The sequence below is a fragment of the Gracilinanus agilis genome, chromosome 1, assembly GCF_016433145.1.
Source record: "Gracilinanus agilis isolate LMUSP501 chromosome 1, AgileGrace, whole genome shotgun sequence".
Classification (NCBI taxonomy): Eukaryota; Metazoa; Chordata; class Mammalia; order Didelphimorphia; family Didelphidae; genus Gracilinanus; species Gracilinanus agilis.
In genome coordinates this window covers 178,129,814-178,150,478 of record NC_058130.1, presented here as the reverse complement: position 1 = coordinate 178,150,478, position 20,665 = coordinate 178,129,814, and the positions used below count along the sequence as shown (strand labels likewise).

Sequence of the window (20,665 nt, the reverse complement as noted above, 5' to 3'; positions counted from 1 at the left end):
TAGAAATAAAAAGATTTTGGTTGAGAAATGTTTTACTAGTCTTACAACTCATGTTAGTGGTTAAAAAGCATATGGACAACCTTCAGTTTAAGTAAGTTGATTTGCTAAGTTTCTTTAAAACAGTCAGGAATGGGAAAAGATATTAGGAAGAGACCAATTTTTAAAAAATAAAATGAGTTATGGATGATAAAACAGAAAAAAGTTAGCGAAAATACAAAAAAATTAATAAAATTAATGCTAAAAGAGATACAACATGCTGAAAGGAAAATTTTCTTCTCTGGAAAATGACAAATTGTTAATTTAAAAAAAAGTGTAGGGGGCAGCTGGGTAAAGATTTTTGCAATATCAATTAACTGTAGTATGTGAACATAGGTAGGCTTTAAGAGTCTACAAAGTTCTCTAAAATTTCTAGTGCTTACATACAGTTTCTAAAAAAAGAAGAATTTGAGTGCCTAATCTAAAAACAGTATTTTGGGAATCTGTAGTTTGGTGATGTGAGTGGGGTTCAATAAAGAATTAGACAGAACATTCTGCTAGCTCGAAGATATATGTATGTTTATACAAATGGAGGGGTACACTTAGATCCCAAACTCCAAGGTTAGATGGAGAAGTTCACTTAGAATTCAGGGTTTCTAAGCTCCACAGAGCCTAGAAACTGCTTGTCGAAATACTGATTCCATTTCAAAATGAGTACTTTTTTTAAAGAGATTAATAGCATTTCATATTCTTGTAAATTCAAAAATACATTTCTTTAATCCTATTTAGAATTTGCATTTCTATGGCATTTAACTAAGTTAAAGTAGCAAAAAAAAAGGATAATGTATAACATGATGAAAAACTGTGAGGCTTTAAGTTGATTATCACAAAGTCTTTCTATACTATATTCAGGTATCACTTTTTGATCAGTAAATATTTGGATAAATGTAGATCAAGCTGCTTTTAGGCTAAACTGTTAACATGGTCTTTTATGTGAGTAGAATGTATCATCCATTTAATTGAGAACACCTATCAATAATAGCATAAATAAATGTGAACTCTAAAATAAAGAACTTTCTAGTTAGCTCAGGGTACCTGTTGTACTTGTTACTGGAGCTTTCAAATGAACATTTTCCTCAGAAATCAGCATAACATCAGCATTGTTACTAAAATGGTAAAAGAGAAAAAGAACACAAACTGAACATGCAATTTCAGGCATCACCATGCAATGATTAGCATTATTCTAACAACTTTTCTCAGCATGCTTAACTTGACGATTGAAAAATTTTATGAGTGAAGAAAAAACCCTTTACAGAATATCACAATTTCCAAGTTAAGAATATGAGAAAAAGTGGCTTTGAAAGGAAAGTCAGTGATTCTTAGTCTTGGTTTTGCAACAGTAGCTTTCATAGGTGTGTCATAAAATTCTTAAAACAAAAATAACCTAAAATCTATTAGTTTACAACATAAAAATATGACACACATATGAATTTCTCCCTTCTACTCAGTCACCTTCCTTTACTCTTCTTTATTTCTTCTACCCTCTTCCCTCCTCCCCCAGGTGTTATCATTGTATCAGAAAGGGTGTTTAGTCTGTCATTTTTTTCTCTTCTGTTTGTTTAAAATTTTTCTTTCCTTTTTCTTTAGTTGTTGGCTCCTTAGGAAGAAAAAATTATCACTGCTATGTAGACAACTCCCAAATCTTTACTCTCCATTCCCAATTTCTCCTTAAAGCTCCAGGCCCATATTTCCAACTGTTGGTTAGAGAGCTCTATTTGGATGTTACAGGGGAACCTCAAAATCAAAACCTTAGGAGTTCTTTCCCAAACCTTCACCCTTTCCCCTGATTTCTCTATTTAGATTCATGATATAACCAACCAACCATGCAGGCTAGAAATCAGAAATTAGTAGACATATTCCCTTTCCCTCATGCCATACATCAAGTGATTTGTCAAGTTACATCTTTTAACTTTACCAACATCTATCACATCTTTTCTTGATTTTCTATTCCCAGTGCAACTACTCTTAATCTTTTCTTACCATAACTTCTATAAACCCCTCTCCTTCAAGTTGGTCTTCTTGGCTTCAGTCTAGTCCCTCTCCAAGCTAGCCTAAATCATCTTTCTAACGCAATATGTTCTAAATATGTAATTGCTCTCTTTAAAAAAGTTTTTCAGTGACTCCACATTTCCTGCCAAGTATAATATAAAATTTTAATTTTGGATTTCAAATCCTACTTGTACCTTATTTTCTTTTACAAGTCTTTTCTATTCCCTAAGTTCTTCAAAGGCAAGGGTCTGCATTGTACTGTTTTTTGTAACATGCAAGTAGTGTAGCACAAATGTTTTTTGAATTGACCTGTATTAGTTTTAGGACTGATTTTCTTGAGTTATGCAAAAATTTTAAGTATAATTGACATGTGGAACATTACAGAATATCATTCACCTATCTAAAAATAAGTTATATCTCATAGATATCTTAAAGTCAACATGTACAAAACCTCATTATCTCTCCCCTAGCCCTCACAAATCCTCTCCTCTTTCAAACTTCCCTATTACTGTTGAATGAGTCATCACTGTCCCAATCATCCAGGCTCACAGCCTAGGAGTCATTTTCAAATCCTTTCTTGCATTCACCCTTTATATCAAATGTACTGTCAAGTCCTATGGATTCTACCTTCTCATCATCTCTTATATACATCTCCTTTTCTTCTTTAACACTGCCACCACCCTGGTGCAGGCCCTTGCCACCTCACAACAAGACTACTGCAATAGCCTCCTGGTTGGTCTATCTACCACACTTCTTTTCTCCACTCCAGTCCATCCTCCAATGAGCTAACAGAATTATTTTCCTGTCACTTCTGACTGTGTTACTCAACTCAATAAACTCCAGGGGTTCCTTATTATTTCTAAGATCAAATATAAGAACTTCTCTTCAGCTTTTAAAATCCTTCATAACCTACATCCCTCCTAACTTTCCAATCTTCTCATGTTTTCCTCTTTAATATGAACTACAATGTAGTGACACTAAAAAATAGCCCCTTGCTGAATTCATACATTTTCACTGGCTGTCTCCAAGCCTAGAATGCTCTCTACCCTCATCTCTTCCTCCTAGCTTCCTTTAATCTCTGCTAAAAACTCATTTTCTGCAAGAACTCTTTCCTGATCTCCTTCAAACTTACCATGTATATGTTTTATGAATATGGTTATTATATTATATGTAATTATGCTGTATGCTCCAGTGTGTGAGGTCCTTGAGGGCAGGTACTGTTTTTGTTTTCTTTGTATCCCCACAAGATCAGCATAGTGCCTAGCATACAGTAAAGTCTTGATAAATACTTGTTGCCTGGCTAAAGTTAGAAATGTATGGAAGTGAAAACCCCTACTTGCCTCTGTGAAAGGGAATTTTTTATTCCCTTTGTCTATTTTAAGTTATTCAATCAGGAACTCGAAGTAACCCTACTTAACAAAGAGTTCACACTTACTTAATTATTAACACTTAGTTCTAAAAGACCACAAGCATACCCCCTGTTCCCCCCCACCCCACAGTGCTAGGCAAATTGAGAGACTTTGATTGGTTCCTGAAATGTGACAAGCCAGCCCACAGTGAAAGGAAGGAGAAACCAGAGAGACAGGAAATGACATGGAGAAAACTGCTTATAAAAGATAGCCGAGGGCATTCTTCATACTTCTGCTGCCTTGATGACTCTTGCTGAAGGAGGACTTCTGCATTGGTGAGATTCTTCTGTCTCGGAGACTGATTCTATGCTGGTAAGAATCTTGCTGAAGAGATTACTGTGATTCCTGGTTGGAGATTGGGACCTGAGGGGGCCTTTGTAGGTGTTGAGCTGGATTTCTTTGGATCGGCAATTACAGGGTATTTAGCTAGGTGATATTTTTCTCCCTCCTTCTATAGCTTTATTAGAGCAGGGTAGAGATAGTAAAGAGGGAAATGTAGGAAGTGGAAAGTTTTGAAAAAGTAACAAATAAGATAACCTCTATGACAAATGTAACAATTCTAAGGGGTATATAAAAAAACCCCAAATTTTCTGACTTTCAAGTGCATTTTGAGTTCCTGATAGTTCTATTATTAATGAGTTTTAAGAAAATTTTGGATGATTTTCACTACCTCAACTAGTTACTGGAGAAATAATATTTGAAAAGCTGTGCTAATTTATTCTGAAATCTGCTTTGTAAAAGATTTTAGCAGGAACACATAAAGGAATCTCTAAGTAACTTGGAAACAAATAAGTAAATCTAGTCAAGAGGAGACCTACCCCTGGACATATAAGAAAAGATATTTTGGAACTCAAATAACTACAAGAAATATCTGAGATCTAGGATGAAATTGGTGGACAGTGGTGATGGGCTATTAAAATGCAAGGAGACCTGATGTTAATTAATGGTGATAATCACTATTATAGTATTACCTTTGCTTTTTGTTTCATTATATATGTATACTAAGTTATTCTTACTGTTTACAAGTTGAGAGAATAAACAGGGGACTAAAGACCATGAAAACCACCTCAAATAGCCTGATGTGTTTGCTTTTGAATCTCTTCTACCTGCAGTAGAGACAAAGCAGGACATTACACAACAAAGTGTCTCAAAAGGACAAAAATCAAAATCAGACGAGGGAAGGGGCTCTACCAAGGGGCACAGCCCTGCAGGTAGGCAAGGTTTGGGCATTTCTATGCTATAAGAGGGTAAAATTACACTTACCAAAGAGCGAGCTGATCACCACCCAACCACACCACCTACCATGCATGCCAGAGTCAAGAGTGAGGGCCAGGGCAATTTCTAAATTCTCAGGGGCTGGCTGAGGGTAGTACCACAGTCTTACTCCTGAGGACAGTGCAAGGCCTTGGCAGTGAGACTTGGGACAAGGCTGAGGAGTACAGAGATGGCTGCAGAGACTGGAAAAATAGCCTTGGGGTCAAAAACCGCTCTGTAGTTCACTACACAAAGAGCTGCCTGCCCTCCTCACTTAGACTTCTGGTTGGGAAGGAAAGATAAAACTAACACATCAATGGCCACCAAAACCAAAAACTACAATGCACAAGTGCCAAAAGAAATAAGATACAACAGAGAAAGCCTCTGATATTGGATAACTTCTATGGAGAAAAAGAGCAGAGTACAGAAGCGGCAGCAGAAAGTGACAAACAAACAAAGACATCCAAACTTTACAAACCAAAAAAAAAAAAAAAGGGAAATTGGTCACAAGCTCTTGAGGAACTCAGAAAGGAGTTCAAGAACCAAGTAAAAAAGACAGAAGAAAAAGTGGGAAGAAAAGTGGGAAACAGAAATGCAAGAAATTAAAAAAGAAAATAAAATTTAAAAGCCAGAATCTCCCACTTGGAAAAAGAAGCACAGAAATCACATGAATTAACAAGCAAATTGGAGACCAGAATTGACTTGCTGGAAGCCATGAAAAGAAGGATAGAGCAAACTGAAAAGGAAAATCAAAAGATCATAGCTGAAAAGCAGTCTAGAATTGGGCAAGTAGAAGCTAATGATCTTACAAGACAGCAAGATTAATAAAGCAAAATCAAAAGAATGAAAAAATAGAAGGAAACATGAAATACCTCATTGAAAAGACAAATGACCTGGAAAACAGGTTTAGGAGAGACAATTTGAGAATCATTGGTCTACCTGAAAACTTAAGGGAAAAAAACTAGAAGCTTTGACATCATATTACAAGAAATTATACAAGAAAATTACCTTAATATTCTTGAACAAGAGGGCAAAATAGACATTGATAGAGTCTATAGATCACTCGCTACGTTAAATATTCAAAAGATAATCCCCAGGAATGTAATAGCCAAATCAAGAGCTGCCAAATCAAGAGCTTCCAAGCCAAGGAGAAAATACTGCAAGAAGCCGGAAAGTGACAATTCAGACATCAAGGAGCCCCAGTCAGGATTACATAAGATCCGGCAGCCTCCACACTAAAGGACTGCAAGGCTTGGAATGTGATATTCAGAAAGGCAAGAGAATTGGGTCTACAACCAAGAATCACGTACCCATCAAAATTGACTATATATTTCCAGGGGAAAGTATGGGCATTTAACAAAATAGATTTCCAAGTATTCCTAAAGAAAAGACCAGACTTAAATGGAAATTTTGATGTCCAAATAAAATATTCAAGAGAAACATGAAAAGGTAAACAAGAAGGGAAAAAAGTTTTAAAGGACTTCAGTAAGGTCAGATTGTTTATATTCCTATATAGAAAAATGTTATTTGTAACTCTCAAAAATAGTTTTCACTATAATAGTAGATAGAAGAATTATTCAAAGGTAGAGGTTGGAGTACTAAGTGGTTTAAAATGATATATAAAAAAGGGGGACGATAGAAGATGGAACCAAGAGAAACTTGAAGAAGAAAAATAGGATGTTATACCACAGAAAGAGGCATGGGAGGGGTAGGGGGAGGGGAAGAATACTATTATAAGGAGGAAGAGAGTGGTAATAGGTAATACTTAAACCTTACTCTCAATGGAATTAATTCTGAGAGGGAAGAGCATTTAGATCCATTGGGGTTCTATTTTATCCTACAGGGAAATTGAGAGGGGAAAACCAAGGCGGGGAGTGGGGCAAAGAGTACCAAAAGGGAGAGAAAGAAAGAGGGAAGGGAATTTAATAGAACTCAAAGGAAAAAAGGAGGGAAATAAGAAGGGAGTGGGAAGGGAAGTAAAATAAAGTTGGGGGACTAATTAAAGGCAGGAGTTGCAATTATATCTGACAAAGGGAAAGTAAAAATAGATCTGATTAAAAGAGATAGGGAAATATCTGATAAAAGGCACTACAGATAATGAGGAAATAACAGTACTCAACATGTATGCACCAAATGATATAGCATCCAGATTTTTAAAGGAGAAACTATTGGAGATTAAGGAGGAAATAGATAGTAAAACTAAATTAGTGGGAGACCTGAACCTTCCTCTAGCTGCTAGAGTCTAGCAGTTCTAGATAAACCAACCAAAAAATAAATAAGAAAGAGTAAGATATGTGAATGAAATCTTAGAAAAATGAGAGTTAATAGATAGATATATGGAGAAAAATAAATAGGGATAAAAGGAATACACCTTTTCAGCAGCACACAGTACATTCACAAAGATTGACCATGTACTAGTAGGACATAAAAACATTGCAAACAAATGTAAAAAAGGAAAAATAATAAATGCAACATTTTCAGATCATAATGCAATAAAAATTATAATTAGTAAGGGTGCATGGAGAGGCAAATAAAAATTAATTGGAAACTAAATAATTTGATTCTCCAAAATTATTGGTTAAAGAACAATTCATAGAAACAGTAATTTCATTGAAAAGAATGACAATGAGGAGAAATCATATCAAAATCTACAGGATACAGCCAAAGTAGTACTCAGGGGAAAATATATCAACAAATCAGAGAGGGAAGAGGTCAACAAATTGGGCATGCAAATTAAAAAACTAGAAAGAGAACAAATTAAAAATCCTCAGATAAAAACATAATTGGAAATTCTAAAAATTAAAGGAGAAATTAATAAAATTGAAAGTAAAAGAACTATTGGATTAATGAGACTAGGAGCTGGTACTTTGAAAAAACAAATAAAATAGATAAAGTACTGGTTAATCTAATTTTAAAAAATGGAAGAAGAAAATCAAATTAACAGTATCAAAGATGAAAAGGGCAGCCTCACCTCTAATGAAGAGGAAATTAAGGTAATTATTAAGAACTATTTTGCCCAGTTAAATGGCATTAAATATGATAATGTATGTGAAATGGGCAAATATTTACAAAAATATAAATTGCCTAGATTAACAAAAGAGGAAATAGAATACTTAGAACAATCCCATCAGGGAACTCCCTAAGAAAAAATCCTCAGAGCCAGATGGATTCAGAAATGAATTCTATCAAACATTTAAAGGATAACTAATCCCAATATTATACAAACTATTTGACAAAATAAGCAAAGAAGGATTTTACCAAATTCCTTTTATGACACAAATATGAGACCAAAGTCGGGTAGACCAAAAACAGAGAAAGAAAACTACAGACCAATCTCCTTAATGAACATAGATGCAAAAATCTTAAATAGTGTGTAATGTAATCAGAATTTTCCACCACAGAACACTTTCTCAGCTTCCCATTTTCTTTTTCACATTACCTGCTTACATTTTCAAGATAAAGTAAGCTTTTATTTTTGTTCTTTTATTTCTTCTACTTCAAGTGATTATTAATAAACTTTATAAAATATAATACTTGGAATTACTAGACATTAATTTAAATCTTATAATACTAGCAAAAAGACTCCAGCAAGTGATCATGAGGGTTATACACTATGATCAGGTGGGATTTATACCAGGAATGCAAGGATGTTTTAATATTAGGAAAACCATCCACATAATTGACCATATCAACAACCAAAGCAACAGAAATCACATGATTATCTCAATAGATGCTGAAAAAGCCTATGACAAAATACAATACTCATTCCTATTGAAAACACTAGAAAGTATAGGAATAGAAGGGCCTTTCCTTTTAAACCATCAACAAGCATCATTTCTAATGTTGATAAATTAGAAGCCTTCCCAGTAAGATCAGGAGTGAAACAAAGATGCCCATTATCACCTCTATTACTTAACATTGTACTAGAAACATTAGTAGTAGCAATTAGAGAAGAAAAAGAAATCAAAGGTATTAAAATAGGCAATGAGGAGACTAAACTATCACTCTATCATATGATGGTCTACCTTAAAAGAGTCCTAAAGAATCAACTAAAAAGGTAGTGGAAATAATCAGCAACTTTAGCAAAGTTGCAGGATACAAAATAAACCCACATAAATCATCAGCATTTCTATATATTTCCAACACATCTCAGCAGCAAGAGTTAGAAAGAAAAATTCCATTTAAAATCACCCTAGACAATATAAAATATTTAGGAAATCTATTTGCCAAGACAAACATAGGAATTAAATGAACACAACTACAAAACACTTTCTACACAATTAAAACTAGACTTAAATATAACTGGAAAAACATTAATTGTTCATGGGTTGGATGATCTAACATAATAAAAATGGTAATCCTATCAAATTGATTTACTTATTTAGTGCCATACCTATCAAGCTATCAAGAAATGTTCTTATTGAATTAGAAAAAATTATAACAAAGTTCATTTGAAGAAAAAAAAAAGATCAAGAATATCATTGGAAATAATGAAAAAAAAAAGTGAAGGATGGGAACCTACCAGTACCAGAACTTAAACTGTACTATGAAGCAGTGGTCATCAAAACAATATAGTACTAGCTAAGAGACAGAAGGCAGGATCAATGGAATAGACTTGGGGTAAATATCCTCAGCAAGGTAGTATACAATAAACCTAAAGATCCCAGCTTTTGAGACAAGAACCCACTGTTTGACAAAAACTGCTGGGAAAACTGGAAAATTGTATGGGAGAGATTAGGTCTAGATCAACATCTCACACCTTATACCAAGATAAATTCAGAATGGGTAAACGACTTAAATATAAAGAAGGAGAACACATGGGCTGTTAGGGATATTATTAGGGATGTAGACACTAAATGATAACTCTAGTCTAACTATCAATAATATGGAATTAGGTCTTGATCAATGATATGTGTAAAACCCAGTGGAATTGTGCATCAGCTGAGGGGGGTTAGGGGGTTTTGGAGGAGAGGGAAAGAACATGAAATATATAACTAGGAGAAAATATTTTTAAAAATTATTAAAAAAAATAAACATAATAAAGGAAACCATAAGTAAATTAGGTGAACATAGAATAGTATACCTGTCAGATCGGTGGAAAAGAAAAGAATTTAAGACCAAGGTAGAAATAGAGAATATCACAAAATGTAAAATGAATAATTTTGATTACATTAAATTAAGGTTTTGTAGAATATCACAAAATGTAATCTAATGTAATGGACTTCTCTACTAGCAGCAATGCAACGATACAGGATAATTCTGAGGGACTTATGAGAAAGAACCGTGGGAGTAGAAATACAGAAAAAAAAAAAAAAACAATTCCTTGATCACATGGTTTGATGGGTATGTGATTGGGGATATAGACTTAAAACGATCACTCTACTGGAAATAATAATATGGAAAAAGGTCTTGATCAATGATACATGTAAAACCCAGTTGAATTGCTTGTTGGCTAAGGGAGGGGGGAGAGAGGAGTGGAGGGAAAGAATATGAATCATGTTACCATGGAAAAACACCCTAAAATAATTAATTTAATAAATTAAAAAATAAATAAAATCATTAGTTCCCTAAGGGGGGGGAAAATCATATTTTGAGCAAAAATAACAAGTTAAAATCTCTTTTAAGTGCCTTGCAAAAATACCTTTGCCAAGGGGAGTTTGTACATATCTTTGGAGTCTTTGAATATAACCAGACTTCTTAAGGCAGTGGTGTCTCTCTTGGCTTTGATCTATTCAATATACTTGGCTGTTACTATATTAGGACAGGGGAACCACATGATTTGTCCCTTCATAATTAGTTAAGGAAACAACCTGGCATTCTGGAAAAAAGAAACTTTCTTTAAAAAAAAAAAAAAACTGACTTTCCTCTTCTGAAGCAACATTTAGCTGATCATCTCCCTTTTCGAGTGAGTTTGTATAATTTGATTTGTTGAGTCAATATAAGCTTGAGCAGTTCAAATCTCAGGTTTTTGTTCCAGCCTGGACCCTATTTTGTAATTTATAACTTTTTACAATAAAATATAAATATGGCTCAGGTAAATGCTTCCCAGCAGTATTTATCTTCTAAATGAGTATTTAGAAATTTGCATCTATGTGCCACATAATATTTTTAGTAGGATTTGGTCATAAAAATCATTAAACCAATGGGGTAATAAAACTTAAACCTACTGAGAATCACTGGAACTTCTCAAACTTTCCAGTCCATGCTAATTGGATTCCATCATTAAAATGCAACTCCCTTCCTCTTGCCAATAATTTTGGACCCCCAAGATGTGATTAGTGGTTTCAGTCCTTTTATGCATCAATTGGACACAAAATCAATTTGTCTACTCTAAAGTGTGAAAATAATTTTGATATCCCTACTAATTTTAATCAGTTTTACTCAGTTTATTGTGATTTAATGGGCATCAAGAGATTATGCTGATAAACTGAGTTGAATAAAATTTAGATTGATAAGCATACTATTATGTTAAGAGTTATGTAACTTAGAATTGATTAACTCACCATGTAATGGTGATACTTTTCATGTAGCAATTAATTGTATTTTATTTATTAGATGTATTTATACTGTATTAGTTAGACCTATTATAAGGATTTATTTTAGCTTGTGCTGCTATATTAGGCATTTACTCCCCCATTCCTAGGTATCTGATGCTTGAAATAATATTTATGTGCCTTAGCAACACCCCCCATCCCTATAAATCACTGCTACCACTCCTTGGTGCCCTTGCCCTTTCCTTTAAACCTACAATTCTCTTGATATTTGATGGCCTGTAAAACTTTTGCCAAGGTTGGGCAGGTGGAAACCTCTATTGAGATGGCCTAGAATTGATGACAAAGTAGTTATGATTGACGTACATACCCCTTAACCAAACAATGCCTCCTTCACTTCTTGAGTTAACCAATCTGAATTGCATCATCTCAATCAATTTTTAGTGTTCACTCATTCCATATAAATATTTTCCATCTTCAGGCAGGGGGGAAGAATATCTCTACTGCTTAGGAATTACCTCCCTAATAAACTGATTATTGCTTAGACTTCAATTGCCTGTTGCTGCTGACTGGAAAATCTGTGGTCCACAAAAGGCAGTGGAAAGAGCAGCAGACTTAAGAGTGAGGACTTCTTAAAAAGCTTTAATCCTGACTCAAATGTTGCTCTTGTAATTTCACTTCTCTGTACCTCACTTTCCTCCTTTGTAAAATGGGTCTCTCTTGTCTCTTCTAGATCAAAAATCTCTGATTCCAAGTTGGAGAGATTGGGAAGTTATTTAGTTCACCTATAAAATTTTCCTTTTAGACTTTTTTTCTTCAAAAGTTTCATATTTGCTCATAAGTACAATTTTCACTCCAAGATTTCAGATCTTTTCTTAAAATTTAAAACTTCAGTTCTACCCTAAAAACGGAAGCAACAGGATGAGAAAGTGGATCATCTAATTTCAGAAAACAGTACTGTCAAAATAGCAACTACAAAAAAAGTACTAGAATTCCAAATCAATTTCTTATCATTGAAAATATATATTAATTTCTATAAACAATAACCTCATATTTTCCATTATTTTTAATAGATAAAAGATGCATTTAACAATCCGACATCAATTTCTATAGCTAAGCTTTTTAATAAGTAGTAATAGTACCTACCTTTCAAACACAACTTCAACATAATCTGAAGTCAAATTTTTCTTTTGCTTTGCTTCAGGAATAGATATTTCTGAAGATCCAGATGATTTATTGTTTAAAGAAGTAAATTTTATACTTGGCCTGTCTCTCTCAGTCCCTTGATTCTTATTCAATAGGACAGTCTTTGAATTTGTGACCTGCTAAAATAGGGGGTGGAGGGAAAAGGGAAAATGTGATTTCTTAAGGATCTAATTCAAATGCTACTTTCAAAGTAATTTTGGGGGAAAAGGGCTAGCATATTGCAAAGTACTAAGATAATGCTTGAAGAGACTCTAACTGCTAAGTGGTAACTTTATAAAGTCTTCCATCTCTTGGGTCCTAGAGCAATATATGGAAATTTAGAAAAAGAGGGTTTAAATAGGAAGATAATATGAACACATATTTGGGCAAAAGGGAAGAAGACACAGTTAAGGAAAAAAGCATGGTTTAAGTACAATTGAGATTCTTAGGTATTCTACTCATATAAGGATTTACAAAAATACCTTGTGTGAGGTTTAAAACACAGGCTTGAAGAAAGGCGTAAAATATCCTTACATTTCTCCCCACTATTCTGGTTTATAGTCATTATATTCACATTTATTTGTACCTTTTCCTTTTCTTATATTTGTCATGACACTATACTAAGGAACAAAAGTAAAATTCTGGCCCCTTATCTGCATAACTATTCTAAATTACCTACCCATAATTGTTGATTTTAGTCCAAAGATCATACGGTACCTTACAAGCCATATTTTGGGTTGGGGTGTTTAACTCTAATCCATTCTTTTGAACTACTGCTAATGCAGCTTTAATACGTCTATCAAGTCTTGATATTTTTCTCTGACAAGAAAAAAAAAAGAAAAGAAATGATTATCAAAATGAAATACTGAATAAAGCATTTTTTTTACTTAACCTTGTTTTGTTGGAGGAAAGATGATCTGCTTGTTGGAATTGTTTTCTGAAAACTAGAGCATATACCTAAAAAATGAAATCATCTCTGATGTGAGCTAGTAGAGAAATTTTACCTATAAGGTTCAATCAGACGGGGTATTTAGGAATGGAAGACAAAACCATCGAACTAGGTTTGATAAGTCAGACCCAAGAGAAATAAATATCAAGGGAACATTACCAGTTTATGTTTAAGTGCAAATGAAAGCAAAAGAAACCCTTGTAATGATTTTTCAAATTCTCAAAACATATCAGATGAACTAGAAAATGAAAGCAAAATGATACTACTTTACTCTTTCTTCATGGATACTGTGAAATTCTGCCAACGGTACACTTTGAATCAAAACAGTGACTGCTTAAGTATCATGGAATTAGTAGATTTGATGAATAACAAGAAGTTTACTCCCCAGGGCCACATTTTTTTCCAGGATGTTTTTTGGCTTGGCATTAAGATTTACTCTATCCTTCACTTTTTTCCCTATTCTCATGGTTTGAGAAAGTATCTTAGAATATTTACTTTTTAAAAAATCCAAATGAGACAATTAATGTTGTGGATTTGTCTCATCCTATTGTTGATATGCTACAATTTCTTCCTATGGACTAGAAAAGTGAACTTGAAGGCAGTATTTCCACACAAACTCCTATACAAACTTCATAACAGGGGACTTATTTATGTAGTGCAAAAGGGTGCATATTAACCCTGCAAAGCCTTATTGCAGAGTTTCTGACAGTTGAAAAGGGTTTAGAATCCTGAGGTTAGACAGTTGACCCTGGAGACTTGATGAGAGTAGGATGGTCAACTGAGCTTTATCTTTGGACTGAAAATCTGGCCTATATTCTGCAGCTTTTCTCTTAGAATTTGTTAGCTTAACTATTTCCTTTGGATCTCCCTAACCTTCCCTATTCCCAATCATCATTTTCCATTCCTAAATTTCTGTGGGTTCTGAAAGGAGGGTAGATCTGGGTGTTAGCTTTCAAACTTGGTAGATTTAGTTTCCACCTAGTCAAATAGAGCTTACCCTTGTTACAAATTATCTCTTGAATCATTGTATCCAACTTTCCTAACCCTACAGGCTACACAACCTCTCGGGGCTGAGTTAGGCAGGTCCTTTCTCAGTCTCACATTCCTGTCTCCCTCCCCCACCTGAAGCTTTCTCTAGGCGGCTGTTAGAATTACATTGTATCCCTCCATCCCTTCCAATCAACCCTAAAACTCAATAAACGCTGTTTGTCACTTAATCAAACCTTGGCTAGTTCATTGGTTGATTGATAAGAGAGGGAGAAGGGGAGAAAGGAATAATATTGTCTCTGGGTCCTGAAGGGAATTGGAGGTGTCCATTTTGGAGGAAGTGTAATCTCAATACTTCCTCCAGACTCTTCCTTTGTGAACCTGAGAAACTGACTAGAAAGCCCTCTAGTCAGTTTCAAGCCATTCTTGGCTGGCCTTAATCTTTGTCTATAGAAGTGCCCTTCCTACCTGAAGGGCTCAGTTTGTTTCCCTTCAGTGTCTCTGTCTCTAACCTGTGTACCCAGTCTGTGTCTCCCAGTTAGCATAGCTGCCTGCCCAAAATACCTCATCCTCTCCCTTGCAATTCTTTTACCTCTCTTACCACCTCAATTTATCAAGCTCTACTATTGTACTCTCCTTATCCACTTTACTGCCTTAGGGATCCACAAATCCCTATCCACAGTGTCTTATCCCAGCCACACTACCTTAGTCCCTTACCTTGCCTTATCCTCTATTACAACCTTACCTTGCCTTAATTTTCCTATTACCTCTAGCCTATTCCCTTATTACAACCACTTTATTATCCTTACTAGCTTAATCCCCTTATAACACTTATCATACATGTTAATGTTGTTTCATATACTCTGACTTCTGAATTCATCAATCATTTTCCATGAGTTTCTCCCTCCACTCCACTTTATTTACTTAGGATAATTCATACCCTCTTTATCTTGCTATCATTCACAAATATTCTACTTCATTTTCATGAACTCCAAAATTCCTTTATCTGATCAAAATTTTTTATCACACCATCTCTCCCCATGCTTTATAAATCTGCTAATTCTAGTCTTAGTCCTCACCATCACCTTTAACACCTCCATACTTTAGTACTTTCTCAGGTCATTTTTGCTGCTCTGATTTTGTTCTACTCCTTTCCCAATGTTTAACCTTTCATGAACCTGTTTAACTCTACACTATTCTTTCTTCTCAAACATTATGCCTCCCTTTTCTTCTTCCTAAATAAATGCAACTTGCCAACCCCTAAATACAGGTTAATTCTGTCGTCTACTTCTCATTCTTCTATTCATCTGTTGCTAAAAAGTTATAACCTCTTACCTTTACTGGCCCCTCATTCCAGAATGGTAGTTTTCTTACCCTCCCTTAAAAGTTCTCTATCTAGTTCACTAAAGGTGCAAACCTTCTCTTCTCTCTTCAAGCTTTCTCCAACAGTACAACCAAGAACTTGTCTAATTCTTCACCCAAAAAACTGTACTGGGGGCAGCTGGGTGGCTCAGTGGATTGAGAGCCAGGCATAAAGATGGGAGATCCTAGGTTCAAAGGTGGCCTCGGACTCATTCTAGCTGTGTGACCCTGGGCAAGTCACTTAACCCCCACTGCCTAGCCCTAGGCACATATTGGTTCTAAGACAGAAGATAAGGCTTTAAAAACAAAACAAAACAAAAAAGGTATCTATTACCCAAGAAAACCCTCTTGATATCATCTCCCACTATTTTCTCATTCTCTAGTCTCAGATGAAGAGCCATTCCTTCTCTTTGTCAAGACTAGCCCATCTACATGCACCATTGATTCTCTCAAATCTTCTCCAGATTTCTCTTATCCATTCTATGCTGCCTAAATATATGCCCATGCTCCATCTCCCAAACTTAAAAATATCCTTTCTAGAACCTATCATCCTAGCTAGCTGTCATCCAACCTTTCTCTCCTTAAACTCTTAAGAAAAAGCTATCACTGCTCAATGCTTTCATGTTTTTTTCTTTTCACTCTCATAAAACCCTTGAAATCTGATTTCTGAACTTATCATTCAACTAATGCCGGTTTCTCTGAAGTTATAATTGATCTCTTAATAAACCTAATGGCTCCTTCTTAGTCCTCATTCTCCTAGACCTCTGTATAGACTTTGACATTGCTAATCATTTCCCTTCTGATATTCTTGACATTGCTTTTTCTTGGGTTTTCTCTTGCTTGTCTGATCTCAGCCTTTTTTTTGCTAGATTTTCATTGATGTCATGACTCATGATCTCATACACCCATCTGATCTGTCTTTATATATTCTTTCACTTGTTGATATCATCAAATCCTATAGGTTCAATTATCATCACTATGTTGATGATTCCCAGATTTAAAGCTCCAGTCCTGCTTTTTCTCCTGAGCGCCAATCTCACATGGCCAACTGTCTGTGGGACATAATGATGTAAATGTTTAGACAAGTCAAACTTAATATATTCAAAACAAAATCCAGTATATCTTCCCCCAAAATTCTTCTCTCTTCTGAACTTCTAAAGTACTGGCAAGGGCACCACTATCCTCTCAGTCATCTAGGTTAGCAATTCCTTCTCACTTACCCCATACGTCCAGTCAGTTGCCAAATCTAATTTCTACCTCCATAATATTTCTCAAATATGTCTCCTCCTTTGTATTCCCACAGGCATCATGATCGCCTCTCTCCTGGACTGTTGCAAAAGCCCCCCAATTTTTATCCATCATGTTTTTCTCTATTCCAATCTAACCATCACTCAAATGCCAAGGTGATTTTTCTAAAGTATATGTCTGAACATGTATACTCCTAACCCTCTCAATAAACTCTTGCCACTCCTCATTGCTTCTGGTATCAGATAAAAACTCTTCTATTGGACATTTAAAACTCATCACAACTTAGCCTCTTCCTATCTTTCCAGGCTTGTGCATTACTTCCCTTCCATTCCTTAAACAGAATGTTCCACTTCACATCTCTATGCCTTTGCAATGGTTGTCTTCCATGCTTAGAATATTCTCTGCAAGATTAGCTCAAAATCTACCTAATGAAGGAAAGGAAGTCTTTCCTAGTCCCCCCGAGTTGCTAATCCCTTCCACTCTATGGTTCTCATCCATCTACTCTGTATGCATCTTGGATATAGGTAGGTAGGATAGGTTACAAAATAAACTCTTTGGGGCACAGATTTTTTTGTTTGTTTTGTTTTTTTCTATGTATTTCCTGTGTTTTGCGAAGTACTCTAATAAATGCATGCTGATGGAGTGAAAATTCAATATCAAGACCTACTACTTAAATAGATAAAGACTCCCTAAAACATTCAAATGAGGCCACAATATCATTCTTCACAGAAGCAAACTTACAAGAAGTTGGATAGCTATTGCTTCATGCTTTTTTCTGCACTGGGTCTTGTCAACTCGTTCATTTAGTTCCTTCAGCTTACTGTCAAATATTTTGTAATTTATAATGCAGACCTCCTGTCGAATCAAACACTTAACCTAGAAATTAAAAATAAAAATGCTACATTTCAAGTTAAAAGCTCATGTATTGAGGATTATTTTCTACTTCTTGAAACAAAAACAAGTTATCTATCTCTCCCTAATTCCTCAAATTTACTCTCTTCTGGGGAGTCATAATAATAAAAAGGGCATCTTAATACATTAAATTAAAAAAAAAAAAGAACACTTCTCCCTTCTAAATCAAATGCACTCATTAGGGTATGTATATGAATGCAATTTTTATCTAGTTACTGAGCCAAATTTTAGTTTGAATTTATTAAAATTCAAGATATTCCATTTAATACTTGATAAAAAAATTCAATGTAATTTCATTAAGTTAATTCTAACTAATAGTAATTTTTATTTAGAGCCAAATCTTTTCTAAAGGATTACTAATAGAACTGATCCAATATAATTTTAATAAGTTAAAATTATATTATGCCTCATTTATCCAGAAACATTAGGGAATAAAGTAATGTACCTAATCTTGACCCTTCTTGACCTTTCACCAATGTTTTAAAAAAGTATCTTTTTAAAAATAAAATGATAGGATGTATACATTTAAAATCAAAAGCTAACTTTAGTCACAATGGAGAAATATATGCTACCCTAATAAATACAGGGATTGCTATGGCCAGCGTAGGCACTAAGCACTAAGAGTGGGGCTGGAGAGGGACAGCTTAGCATGTGCTAGGCACAGAAAGGTGAGTGAGAGACTGGAGCAGAACTGATGTTCAGGGTGTCTGCTCCTGAGCACCAAGAGCAGAGCCTTTTACTGAAGTCTTAGGGTATAGGGGTACATGACAAAAAGTATATGTGATACAGGTGGGCAGGTGACTACTTTGAAAAAATTCCAAAATTAATAAAAAGTGCATGAATTATGCAAGGACTTGCTGAATTTTCCTTTCAAGTTAGAGTTTAGAAATGTATACAAAAAACATTTATCTGTACTTAGAATAATTAACTCAGGACGCTTCCTGGATAAGGAATTGCTTTTGGCAAGGATATCTTGTTCCTTCCTGGATCACTACTTCAGATTTATTATTCATAAGTACATTTTCCCATTATTCACGGGTATATCCCAGGACATCTAGTTTCATCCTGGATCAATGCTTCATAGGTTGATTGTCCATAATTAATTTATTTATGAAATCTTAACCCACAGATAGATCCTCAACTCACATATGTTCCTTAAGTTACCATGGCTGGATCAATACTTTTCTATTGATCTCAGGGTGACAACTTCAGATCATTCATGTGGAGGTTATCTATTATAGTATCCACAGTGGTATGGCAAAAACACACTCATATCATATTTGACATTTTATAAATGTTTACAACATTTATGAGAAAGAAATTAAGAGCATAAACACTGAGTGAGAAGAAAAACTTATCACTATTTTAAAATGAAATGTTATCATTTACTTTAAAAGATTCAAGGAATAAGTAAAGAAATTAATAAGTCAATTAATAGTTATAGTACAGTAATAGATATAAAATCATTAGCATTTCTATACAACAATGTCTAAAACAGGATGAAATGATAAAAAAACCACACTCAAAATTACCACAAAATACATAAAATTAGGGGTTAGCCTTTGAAGATTATGTGCCAGACACTGTACTTACACAATGAGGAGATAAGAAAAGCAACAGACCATGCTCTTAAGGAACATACATTCAAATGGAGGCAGTGAAATGTAAATAATTAAAAATATAAAAAAAAATAAAGACAGAATAGATGGAAGTGAAATCTTGGGGGGGGGGGGGGGAGGGAATAATTTAAGTCTAGAGAAAGACCTGTAGAAGATGGGACTTGAACTGACTCAAAAGAAGTCAGGGAAACTAATAGGTGGAGGTGAAGAGGCAGAACATTCTAGACATCAAGAATAATCAGTAGAATGGCTAAAAGCTAGGAGATGGAATATGATACTCAAGGAATTTCAAGTAGGAGAGTGTGTTCATAGTTTGTAGAGAGAAAAAGATGGAAAAAAGGCAGAAAGAACCAGATTATAAAAAGTCATAAATGGCAAAGACAACTTTATATTTGATCCAGGATGCCATTGGAATTTGAGCAGCAGAATGGTGACATGATTATAAATTTTTTTTAAAAATTGTTTTTTTTGCAAAACTGAGGATATATTAAAGTGAGTCTTGAAGGATATAAACCAGTTAGAAAGCTACTGCAATAGTCCAAATGAATAATGACTGAAACTAGGGTTTTGGTTATAAGTAGAAAGGAGACATAAGAGAATATGTAAAGGTATAAATGACAAGATTTGGCAAAAGACTAGTTAGGTCAGGTGACTAAAGAGTCAAGGATGACCCAAAGACTGATAGCTTTGAAAGCTAGCATAGGGGAAAATTTTTATCTCTAAAAGCTTATATCAATAAAATAGAGTAGATCAATGAATTGGTTATGCAACTAAAAAACTGTAATAAGAACAAATTAACTCCCACCCCAATTAAACACAAAATAAGAAATCCTGAAAATCAAAGGAGAGATTAATAAAAATGAAAGAAATCCATTGAACTTTAATAAACAAGATGAGGAGTTGGTTCTATGAAAAAATAAATAAAAAAGATAAACCATTGGTTAACTTCATAAAAAAAAGAAAAACTACCAGTAACAAAAATGAAAAAGATAAAATGAAGAAGAAATTAAAGCGTTTATTGAAAGTTACTTTGCCCAACTCTCTATCAATAAATCTGACAATCTGTCAAATAGATGAAAACTTACAAAATATAAACTACTTTAAGAGTTAAAATTGGTTTTATTTAAATTAAGTGTTATAAAAGATTGTTGTGGTTGCTGTTTATAAAAATTAATTCTTAAGTCATAAAGCTGTTAGTAGCTTTATTACAACAAAGTAGAGATA

At 34.4% G+C, this 20,665-nt stretch overlaps 1 protein-coding gene across 1 annotated transcript in view; it reads right to left on the bottom strand.

Annotated features, from left to right (window-relative positions):
• The window catches only part of ATF7IP2 (activating transcription factor 7 interacting protein 2), a 57,849-nt gene that overhangs the window by 24,705 nt on the left and 12,479 nt on the right, over positions 1-20,665 (bottom strand). The window contains exons 3-6 of the mRNA XM_044657315.1: positions 17,652-17,786; positions 13,082-13,183; positions 12,326-12,504; positions 1,081-1,142 (exon numbers count right to left, since the gene is read on the bottom strand). Coding sequence (XP_044513250.1) covers positions 1,081-1,142; positions 12,326-12,504; positions 13,082-13,183; positions 17,652-17,786 — 478 coding nt within the window. The remainder of the gene's footprint in view (positions 1-1,080; positions 1,143-12,325; positions 12,505-13,081; positions 13,184-17,651; positions 17,787-20,665) is intronic.